This window comes from Cucurbita pepo, chromosome 8, assembly GCF_057944985.1.
Source record: "Cucurbita pepo subsp. pepo isolate OVF chromosome 8, ASM5794498v1, whole genome shotgun sequence".
In the NCBI taxonomy this organism is placed as follows: Eukaryota; Viridiplantae; Streptophyta; class Magnoliopsida; order Cucurbitales; family Cucurbitaceae; genus Cucurbita; species Cucurbita pepo.
The window spans coordinates 8,228,715-8,240,267 of NC_141805.1; the positions used below are offsets into that span (position 1 = coordinate 8,228,715).

General features: G+C 36.4%; 1 protein-coding gene across 1 annotated transcript; it reads left to right on the forward strand.

Moving 5' to 3' along the window:
• The first annotated feature begins 5,277 nt into the window (after positions 1–5,277).
• On the forward strand, positions 5,278–8,168 carry LOC111784696 (haloacid dehalogenase-like hydrolase domain-containing protein Sgpp). The gene is made up of 5 exons (XM_023665309.2): positions 5,278–5,473; positions 6,651–6,765; positions 7,102–7,253; positions 7,332–7,593; positions 7,673–8,168. The coding sequence occupies exons 1-5, from the start codon at positions 5,439–5,441 to the stop codon at positions 7,859–7,861; spliced, it is 753 nt and encodes a 250-aa protein (XP_023521077.2). The 5' UTR covers positions 5,278–5,438; the 3' UTR covers positions 7,862–8,168.
• Positions 8,169–11,553: the final 3,385 nt, after the last annotated feature.

Consider the following 11,553-nt stretch of genomic DNA (forward strand, 5'->3'; position numbering starts at 1 on the left):
TATTTTGGTTTTAATATTATCCTTAGTCTTAAAGTTTCGAATCTTAATTTCTATGGTTTGATTAAGTTTCCCAGACTGTATGTGTCACTGCCAGATGATGCTAATATTTTTCTTACATGACACGTCTTCGTTGGACAAAGGACAGAAGCGATGACCTGACCGAAATGTAAGGTATGTATGAAGGTTAAATCGGTTGATTTACTTGACAGTTCAACAAGGTGCATAGTTATATGTAGGTGATTTTAACTATATCTTTTCTTCTTAGAGGGAGAGTTTATAAATGGAACATCAATAGTTGTTAAAAGTGAGAATATTCTGAAAGGAAGAAGTCTTGTTCATATGGATTTGAGAATGGAATCAGTGGTAGTGGTAGTGGCTGTGGCTATGGTTGAATGTATATGGCATTAGCGTTTTTCTGATGAATTTATGTGATTGATACAAAAGTGAGGAGTGAGTTTTGATTATGGGTTTTCTGAAGTGTCTATAAATGTTGCATTTACAATTATTTTCTTAAAAATGCGACGTTTATAATTGTCTTAATTTTTAAACCGTATGATTGGTTGGTTGATTTCTAAAATGGTAATTAATATATATGTTATTTTATGTGATAATTGATTAATATATTCACTAATGTTGGATTGTTTGTTTATTCTTAAATGATACAAATGTATTTTAAGATTTTTTATATAGTTACATTTACACTGTGGTTAATTATTGTCATAAAGTGTGAAAATTATAATTCTTGAAATGTCTTGGGGAAGAGTTTTCATTTTGAGACTATACAAAGTCAGGTATATTATCTTTGTAAAGTAGACTGAAAGATGTAAAAAAAATATTTGTGCTTCTTTTATAGCTAAGAGCAAGGTTTCTTTGCAATTCTATATAGTTTAGATTGCATGTTTAAAATCATTCGAATTTGACATGATTAATTTTGTCTGTAGAGTGACTTGGATCTCAATCAAGTATTCTTGACTTAAGATATTCGATCAACAAAATAATTTGAATCCTAATTTTTTTTTTTTGAGTGATTCATATTTAGATCTAAAGATATAATAAGATTGATTGGATTGTATTTTGCTCACTAGAAAATTATATTAATTTAATACTCAATTTCCATTTTTTTTTAAATGAATCTTGCTTGTTTTCTTGTCATTTATTTTCAATGAATTTCATTTTTTTAAAAAAGAAATTTAAATTTTCCGCTAATTTCTAAATATATATATATATTTTAGTTTTCAAAATCTTGTTTGCTTTTAAAATAAACATATTTAAAAATTAGATAACAAAACAAGGTGGGAGTGCTAAAAATTAAGATGTTGTTGAATAACAATTTGGTTTTCAAAAATTATATTTGTTTATTTATCATTTTTTATTCTGGATTTCATGTTTATTAAGAAAATATTTGAATTTTTCATCTTTCCTTCCTTAAGTTGAGTGTTCGAAAGGATCAGATCAAAAAGCCAGCCGGCCGAGCGAGATTCAGGATCAAGAAAAGAAGTGAAAGAAGGTTCCGGAGATAGATAGGAGTATTTCTCTTTTACTGTTCAAGGTGAGGACAGAAAGATCGTTAATCTTTCTCTTCTTCTTTGACAAGAGTAACTGAATTAGCTACTGAACCACCTATTTACCTCGTTTAATCAAGTTAGGTTATAGAGGTGTGGACGAGAAAAGGAAGTTAGTGAAATTTAAAAAATAAAATCGGATGACAAGGATAGAAACATGCAAGTAATATTTATAGGGTTAATTATTTAGCCTCAATTTATTCATTGAAATTTTCAAATTTAAATTCATCTACTGGTATATGTAATTTCTTTCGAATTTAAATTTATTTTCGTTAAGATAATGGATTATTGGGAATATTATTTCTAGATATAATTTGTTACATATTAAAAAAAAAAGTTTGCTTAGTCGCTGGAAAAAGTGCGACGTCGGAATTCTCGTCCCCATCTGATTCAAGCGAAAATACTTGTAAAATGTAACGACTATAAAAATAAAAAAAAAATTCTTGGTCCCCGAAAGAAGCGCGGTGCCGAAATTATCGTTCCCATCTCGGTCACGCCCTTCCCGATGCATATTGTAACTACCGTAGATTTTTGCTACCTAAAGTCGTTACTGTCATCTTAACCTAAGCTCGTATGCGAAATTTAACTTTTAAACCATCATCTTTAAATCATAATTTCAACATAAACATAACATCGTCATTGAAAATACTTTCATGGTCTTACGTGTTAGAAAACATAATTTAGAAACAAAATTAAAAACGATAATAATATATAATTCAAAACAATGATAAGTCTAGAAATTTAAATATTTTACTAGCCTATAAACGTGTCATGGTCTCTGATTGCGATGTCGTCGTCAGTCGTACAAGGACGCCTTGTCTTTACCTGAAAAATGATGTATTACACGGTCTGAGTATTTCGAAGAATACTCGGTTAGTAACTCCACTATAGGGGCTGTGAAAGTGCAAACACATGCAAATTATGCTCTACGGACCTATCGTTAAAACATCCTAGGGGTGGCCTCTAGTTTGGACTAAATTGGATGTGCAGTACCTCCCTACACACGTGCGAACATGATTCCCTAGGCGATTTGCACCTCCCCTAGACTCATCATAGTCGAGCTAACTGTCCGTAGCTACGTTTGGAGGTCAGAAGACCCCTGAGTGTCATGCGCGACATGATCATTATCATCATCGTAAAAGGAGAAGTATCCCGATGTTTATGTATGCATAAAAATGCATGAAATTTGTATGGTTTCTCGTTTTTAAAACATATTTATGAGAGAACCCTAGTTCCATCTTTATATTACTATCAGTAATACAAACTTTCATCTTATCATCATCATTATTAACATTATCTAGGGTCGTATCCAAGGCAAAATTATCGTCATAATGCAGTATGACGTTCACTAACATGCTTCCCAACTTAATACGGAAAATAATGTCACATTAAGGAAATAACATCATCAGTCAACATCATCATAAACATATCATAATCATCGTAAACATCATAAGACGTCATCATATAATTCATACATGTCATCATATATCATGCATCATACGTCATACATCATAAATCATCATTAAGGCATCATAAACATAAAACATAAAAGAAACACGTGGGAGCCACAAGGCACGTGTCGTCATATATCCTATCCTATAGTTAGGCCACTTATTTGTTTTAACCTAGTTGGTGTTTCCCTAATTTCATTTTTGCTAAGCTTTCGTTCCTTGAAGTTGCTCACAATGTCATCGGGTATCGTTTCTTAATTGGTTGTTCATTGCCTTTCGTTAGTATTTCACCATTCTAATTTCATTTCAACTAGAAATTGTGAAATAGAGTATCGTGTTGGCCTTAATTGCCTTAGTTAGGGTCAAAATCGGCTTCAAGAGGGTTGGAACGGTGGAAAAATGTAATTTTGTGTCCTTTACCGAGCCGAGGAGCCACTTTTCCAGCTGCAGAGCTGAGTGTGCCTAGCCGAGTCGAGCCGTTTAAGTTGATGGAGTCGAGGGAGTGTCTACCTGTAGGTGTGACACGTGACACCAAGGGAGAGGGACACGTCACAATCCCTTCTTGAGTCGAAGCACGAGTTCAGGTTAGGTAACGCGGACGTGCGGGTTGCAGGCGTTGTAGGCTGTAGGTAGAATGGGCCGATGTGGTTATTGGATCGCTGCAGGCACGACGTGTTGCGGTTGATATTGGGCTGACTATCGGTACGTTAGGCTGCTGCAGTATACGGGGCCGAGTCGTCTGGGTTAGAATGACTCGGGTTGCAGGTTTGGTAGATGTGATTTGGGTCGTGCGGTTCAGATCCGGATCCGACGAATCCTTTCTTCTTCACCTGTTTCCCTCAATTTTTCGACTCCTTTTCTCTCTCTCCTTCCGACGTCGTTCCAATGTCATTTTTCTATCAGATATGACACCAATTACCGACCTAGGATAACTAGTTTAGTAATATAGACGGATATGATAGCTCACTCATGATTGTATGTGCTTGCATCTAACCTCAATAGTGGAGTCACTTACTAATTATTTTTCAACATAGCTATTATTTTTCAAGTAAATGCAAGACTCTCATGTACGGTTAATGACGTCATCTTAACCTAAGAGACAGTGACAAATGCTTAGGGTAGTTTGCAAATTTGAATTTAATAGACTATAGGTTAGTATAGATTAGTATACGTTAGTTTGCATTTACATTTAGTAGCATATGGGTTAGTATAGGATGTGATATACTTTATGTTATTTTTCATCTTTATTATTTTATTTAAAGACCAAGGTCATCACTTCTTGTAGCAATAAAAAAACATGGTCAATGTAGAAACTATCTTAAAGAGCTTCATTCTATAGCCCGTAGAATCCATCAACCGTCTATATGTCTCGTAGCTTTATTTGAAAAGTTATTGATGATAGAAGGATTATTTAAAAAATAATCATTAAGTGACCTTAGTATTGTGATCGGTAAATACACATGCATGCATAAAACCATATCTTGGCACTTGAGCTTTAATTTCATTTTCAGGTGAGTTTGGACACATAGTACTTTTCTACATACAATAACGCACATGCACGTGGGTTTATTAGGTGAATACCGTTCTTTGAAACTCTAGGCTTGCACATATTCTTGCAAGTACAACCAATGGAAAAAACTAGAACATGAAATAACATATCATTCAAAATAAGATTGCTAGCACATGCCTGACCTAGCTACTAAAAATAGAAATCCTTAAAAAATGATTTACTAAAATGTTGCCATGAACTTAAACGTTCATAAAATTGGTTAAATCAACAACGATATCTACAAACAATGAAAAGAATATAATGGAAATGTTGATCTAGCGGAAGGGCTACAACATTAAATGCAAATGAGACTATCCAGACATTGTTTATCTTTACCTGAAAAAGAAGTAGCACGTGAGTTCAATAATTAAAGTTTTTAGTAAGTAAGTTCATGGTTGGAGTCGGAAAATGCAATCATATGCAATATGTCTAATGTTTTAATTATATTTATTTATTTATTAAGTTGGGGTATTATTACACGTGTATATTATAATGGGGGAGAGAGACGTGTGGGGAGGGGAAGGTAGGTGAAAAGTACGTGGTTGAGCGTGAAGGCTGCTGCTCGACTTGGCTCATGTCATTTAACCTTTACTTTTTTCTCCAAAAGGACCAAAAGCTCACCAACCTTACCATTTTCCTGGAAATTATATTCATTTACTACAAATAATAATAAATAGATTCAATCTGCAAAAATATATAATACATTTATTATGCTCCTTTTTTTCCCCCTCGTGGAATCTCGGCCTCAAACTCCTCCCCCGCCTTTATAAATCTCCACTTCCATTTTCGCCGGTTCTCAATACCCATTTCCAAGCACACGCGAATTTCCCTAATCCGACCAACCTTTTTGTATCTCTTCATCCATCTCTGCCGATCATGACGGCTCCACAAGACGAAAATTCTGTCCACAGGTAAATTTGCAGCCAACTTCTTTGTTGATTCAATGCTTTTTTTTGTTTTCTCATTTCGTTTTTCTTTTGATTTCTTCGGTGGTTGTCAATCTGAACCTTGTGCAATTTTCTGATGCATTGTGATGGTCGTGGTTGTTGCGATTTGGGCTTTTTTTCTTTTATTCATTCCTGCGTTTAGATCTGTTTTTCTTATGGGAGTTGATCTGATTTTCAATGAAGTGTCTCTGCATTCTTGCGATTCTTCTTTTGGAATTGGTGAAAATGAATTTGGTATTTTATTTTAGATCACTGTGGGGCTATAAATTTCTGGTATTCTACCAAAGTTTCATGGAGCACATCCTATTATGATCCTCCGATTCTTCGTTTGTGAGATCCCAACTCGGTTAGGGAGGAGAATGAAGCATTATTGATAAGGGTGGGAAAACCTCTCCTTCTTCGGAGACGAGTTTTAAAAACCTTAGGGGAAGCTCGAAATGGAAAGCCCAAAGAGGACAACATCTACTAGCGATGGGGTTATGCTACTACAAATAGTATCAAAACCAGACACGAGACGGTGTGCCAGCAAGGACGCAGGGTCCCGAAGAGGTGTGGATTTGGGGGTCCCACATCGATTGGAGAAAGGAACGAATGCTAGCAAGGACGTTGGGCCCTGAAGGGGGTGGATTGTGAGATCTCACATTGGTTGGGAGGAGAACAAAGCATTCTTTATAAGGGTGTGAACACCTCTCCCTAGCAAACGTGTTTTAAAAACTTTAAGGAGAAGCCCGAAAGGGCTCCCAAAGAGGACAATGTCTACTAGCGGTAGGCTTGGGCTGTTACATCCTTGGCCTGAAGGTACCTGGTAAAAAAAAAATGTTAAGAACTTGGGAATGCAATGATGTTTCGAAGATTTAACCAAACATGTGTGTTAAATGGAAACATTTAGAACCATAGGAACCAAACTAAAACGAAACACGAATCTCGGGGACTGAAATGATAATTTAAGCTAAAACAGTTTGTGTTAAAAGAAACTCGAGCTCGAGATCAAAGTGTTGTTCATCCCAAGTCTCCAGTCAAACACAAGACTACCAAAGTTAACCAGGCTCCTTTCTAGTTTTCCACTGCTTTAATGGATAATGGTTTGGTTTGTTGTCTGTGCTGTTCTGTTTTTCTTATTGCTTGCATTGTGTGGAGCCAGGAAATGCCCTCTCGCCGAGATCGCTCCCATGCAAGCAGTTCTATTTGATGTCGATGGAACATTGTGTGATTCGGATCCGCTCCATTACTATGCCTTCCGTGAAATGCTTCAAGAGGTTAGTTCTATTTTAATCATGCTATGAGCCACAAATGAGAAGCCAAACATTTATTGAGCAACTGAAAGAATACATACTGATAGTACAAAAAACAAATGGCCACCAGAAAAGTAGCCACAGATTACAACAAAGGGCTCCAACTGTTTGGTACCCAAACTTCAGTACGTACACCGCTAGCAGATACTGTTCTCTTGGGGTTTCCCTTTCGGACTTCCCCTCAAGGTTTTTAAAATGCGTTTGCTAGGGAAAGGTTTCCATGTCGTTATAAAGAATCTTTCGTTCTCCTCCCCAACCAATATGGGATCTCACAGTAACAGATGTTGATATGATTTGTAGATTGGTTTCAATGGTGGGGTTCCAATAGATGAGGAGTTTTTCATTAAAAATGTTGCTGGCAAGCATAACGATGATATTGCCCGAGCACTTTTCCCTGATGATTACGAGCGAGGTTTGAAATTTTGCGACGACAAGGAGGCTATGTTTAGGAGGTAAACCTCTCTCTTCACATCATAGATTACATTTATAGGTCTCATCAGACAATATAACCGAAGAACTTAACGCAACAGATTGGTTACCGAACAATTAAAGCCTGTGAATGGCTTGTACAAAGTGAAGAAATGGATAGAAGACCGCGGTTTAAAACGTGCTGCAGTTACAAACGCCCCTCGGCCGAATGCCGAGCTCATGATCTCCATGCTTGGTCTTACGGATTTCTTCGAGGCTGTTATCATAGGTGGTGAATGTGAGCATGCCAAGCCACATCCAGAACCGTATTTGAAGGCTCTTGAAGTACTCAAAGTGTCAAAGGATCACACTTTCATTTTTGAGGTCTGCCTTCTTATGAACTACCACTTTCTTTTCAGGAGCGTGTTCTGAATTTAACCTCTAGACTGCTTTGCATTGCTAGGATTCTGTATCAGGGATCAAAGCTGGAGTGGCAGCCGAGATGCCTGTCGTCGGTATAGCGACAAGAAATCCCGAGCACTTGTTGATGCAAGCAAAGCCTGCCCTCCTCGTAAAGGACTACGACGACCCGAAATTGTGGGCAGCGTTGGATGAACTCGATAAGAGAGGAGGTACCATTAACAAGGCATGATCCATGTATCGTGATGAAATGGTGTAGTAATTCATAGGTATTCTCTTTAGCACTCGAATAACTTAGCTGTAGAAATGACTTTGTTGTTCTTCAGCTTTGGCTATTGATACCCATCATAATACAATCAAGATAGGATGGTTAATAGATTAGCCACCATTGTTAATCTAATAATGGTCGTTTGAAGTTACCAGGCAAAATTTTATTTTCTTGAAATAATATTACACGTTTTCCTTCTCGTAAGACGATGTGACGTTATTTGAAAGACTTTATGACAAATGGGCTCGAGCCCTCGTAATTTTGAGTTTTTCTTGACTGGGTTCATTGTATAATTGCATCTGCTTCGTAGCAGTGAAACTCAAACTAATAGTTGAATCAATTTATCTTATATCTATCGTCTTTAGGAATGTTTGGAAGTCATCGTATCAATTGTGGCTTAAAGTGAAAATTATGTGGCTTAAAGTGAAAATTATTTGTTTATAAGTGATCTATTCAAATTAATTTTTATTTAGTTATTCTAATGTTTGTGATAAGATAAGGAATGAACTACAAGGGGTAAGATTCGGATTACCTTGTTGATCGAATATCGAATATCTCAAGGCAAGAACATTGTTAGAGATTCGAATAACTCCCAAGCAAGATCGATCATGTCTAGCTTGAATGATTCTTGTTGATCAAATATCTCAACGCAAGAACACTTGTTTGAGATTCGAATCACTTCACAAGATTGATCATGTCGAGCTTGAATGATTCTACATGCATAGAATTGCAAAGAAACTTAGTCATTGGCTAAAGAGAAGCACAAATGTTTCTTTCTATATTTTCCAAGTCTCTTACAAGTAAGTTAACATTCATACTTAATGACCATAATTAACCATGATGTAATTGTAACATTCATATTTAATGGCCATAATTAACCCTTATTAATTGTAACCTAAATAAATTAAAAGTCTTAAAATACAATACATAACTCTAAATTGTAACCCACCCATTAACCCTTATGTAATTGTAACCTAAATAAATTAAAAGGCTTAAAATACAATACATAACTCTAAATTGTAACCCACCCAAGATTTATAACGATTGATGTTCATATCAGTTTGGTTTTATGTTGATTGAATATTTCGAGAATATTCATTTGAAATTTGAATCCCTCCACAATCAAAATTGATCCTATCAAATATGAATGATTCTAAACATGCAAGTATGAGATTCTAAAGAAATTTAGCCAAACGAAAATAAAAATGCTCTTTTTACTATCTTTTTCAAGTATTCTTTCAAAAAAAAATAAAATAATAATAATAATAATAATAATAATAAGAACGACTTTATATAGTCCCAAAAGATTGTAAGTTTAATTTTTTATGATCATAATTAGCAGCTATGTATATTTTATGGTCATAATTAGCCATTATGTAAGTAAAGCTTATAATACATTAAAATATCATCTCTAAATGATCTGATTCTTATTTAATGTGGCATGAATTGTAACATCGTGTGATAATTTGAACATTTTCTTAAAATCTTCCTTGAAAGTTTATATTATACAATTGATGTCTTGGTTCATATCAGTTTCCCTAAAGGACTATAAGTTTTGGCACAACTTCAACATTCACAAAAAGAAGTTAGTGGACGGATGTTTGTAGTCACAATTCGGTAGAATTACCGTCAAGACAACGTAACAACTCAAGCAAGAAAATAAACAAGAGGATGTCCTACTGCAGAAATTGAGCGTAAGCAACTTTTGGGGACAAAAATTTTGAAGTAAGTGAGAATTTGTAACACTCGAGCACCGTTGAGAAATTAAGTACCCGATTTTTTCTTGACCATCTTTGGACGCATTTATTTTCTCATGTAGTTGATTATAATACAAGAAAAATACATTTGTAAAAATGGATTAAAACTCTATAACTTTGGTGAAGGAACCAAGTTGATTCGAATTTCGAATGAGAAACTATGAAAATTGAAAAAATATAGGAAGAAATCGCAAAACTGATCCATTCGGTAAAATTGATTGCACAAGTGGATGAAGGGAGGACACGTGTCAGGCAAAGGGGTGGTGAACATGCCTGGCCGCGGTGCATCCACAAGTTCGATCCATGAACTGGCCCCGTTTGATTGTGCCACATTTCGTGACAACAAAATTTAAAGAGAAACTGCCTGCTTCAAGATTCAAACGTACGCTACGAGAGTTGAATGCCCAAATTAGAGGCTGCCACGTGTCAAGTCTAGAAAGCGCATCTCCCTTCGGGCGCGTGTACTCGTGTGGGCTGCATGTGTGGAGGCTATCTGGGCGCGTGTGCAGCGTGTGAGTCTTACCCTGTTCGACCTCTGATTGGTTGTTTTTCGCTTCAATGATACTAACCCTAATTTTACTTGAATTTTCAGAAAAGCTAGCACATAGAAAAGCTAGCATACCTTAGGTATTGCAACTCTTAACACATAGAAAAGCTAGCTCGAGAAGAGACACATCATCCAAGTAAGTAGCCACACGAACTTTAAATAAGTAATACTTATAGGTATTGCAATGACAGGCTAGCATGCGAGCATTTCTTACCTTAAGTGGAAGTATGCATGTTTAGGACTTCAAAATGCATTTTTGGATGAGAATGTATTATCTATATGTCATGAAAATTATCGTTATACCCCTTGAATGAAATTACAAGATGCATGCTGATTTTATATTTTCCTCAAAGAGTTACGAAAAAAAATGCATGACTAGATAATGAGTCCAGCAATATGGACGAGTATGCTATGTAATATGTAATAAATTACCAAAATGCCCTTTTCACTCTGATACCCATACCACATCAAGTTAAACTCTAGAACCTGTATCATCGAGTCAGGCGTAGGGTTGATTAGGGTTGTGTGATATGACAATTTAGGTGGATTACATTGCATTATAAATCCATCCTATGGGGGGACGTAGATCACGCAGGTAGTCCTTAGAGCTTGCACGCACAGAGGGTCGCTCCTCCGACTTTGGGTGACTATATGCTCTTGTGAAAATGAGTTCACCAACTAACCTCTCATGGATGACGAGCAGGCTAGCACACATCATATTATCCCCATCAGAGAGAGTTTTACGAGGTAACACCTCGACCTAGGATATCGGTTTCACACTGAATAGGTAAGGTAAACTACTCTAAGTCAAACAGAAGAGTAGTTCACCCAGAATGGACTAGTTGCTTGGCAAATCCGCGATGCTAGAAAGGATAAACCACCTTCTTCGAACCCAAGGTGTGTCTATGAACAGTTAAAGTGTTGCTTGGAACTTTGAGGCACCCTAGATGCATAGATAGCAGTAGAGACTAGACCCAAACTTTCTAAAACCCAAAGTAAAGCTCTCGGATACTACTAGGTCGACCTAGGATATCGGTTTCACACTGAATAGGTAAGGTAAACTACTCTAAGTCAAACAGAAGAGTAGTTCACCCAGAACGGACTAGTTGCTTGGCAAATCCGCGATGCTAGAAAGGATAAACCACCTTCTTCGAACCCAAGGTGTGTCTATGAAGAGTTAAAGTGTTGCTTGGAACTTTGAGGCACCCTAGATGCATAGATAGCAGTAGAGACTAGACCCAAACTTTCTAAAACCCACAGTAAAGCTCCCGGATACTACTAGGTCAAGTATTTGCAAGTTGTCGGTCGAATTAGAAGAGCGTTCGAGAGATGTGTGGTCACAGAAGGGGTCG

Coding starts and splice junctions, on each gene's coding strand:
- LOC111784696 (XM_023665309.2), top strand. CDS start 5,439: ATGACGGCTCCACAAGACGAAAATTCTGTCCACAG. Junction 6,766..7,101: donor TCCGTGAAATGCTTCAAGAG/GTTAGTTCTATT, acceptor TATGATTTGTAG/ATTGGTTTCAATGGTGGGGT. Junction 7,254..7,331: donor AAGGAGGCTATGTTTAGGAG/GTAAACCTCTCT, acceptor TTAACGCAACAG/ATTGGTTACCGAACAATTAA.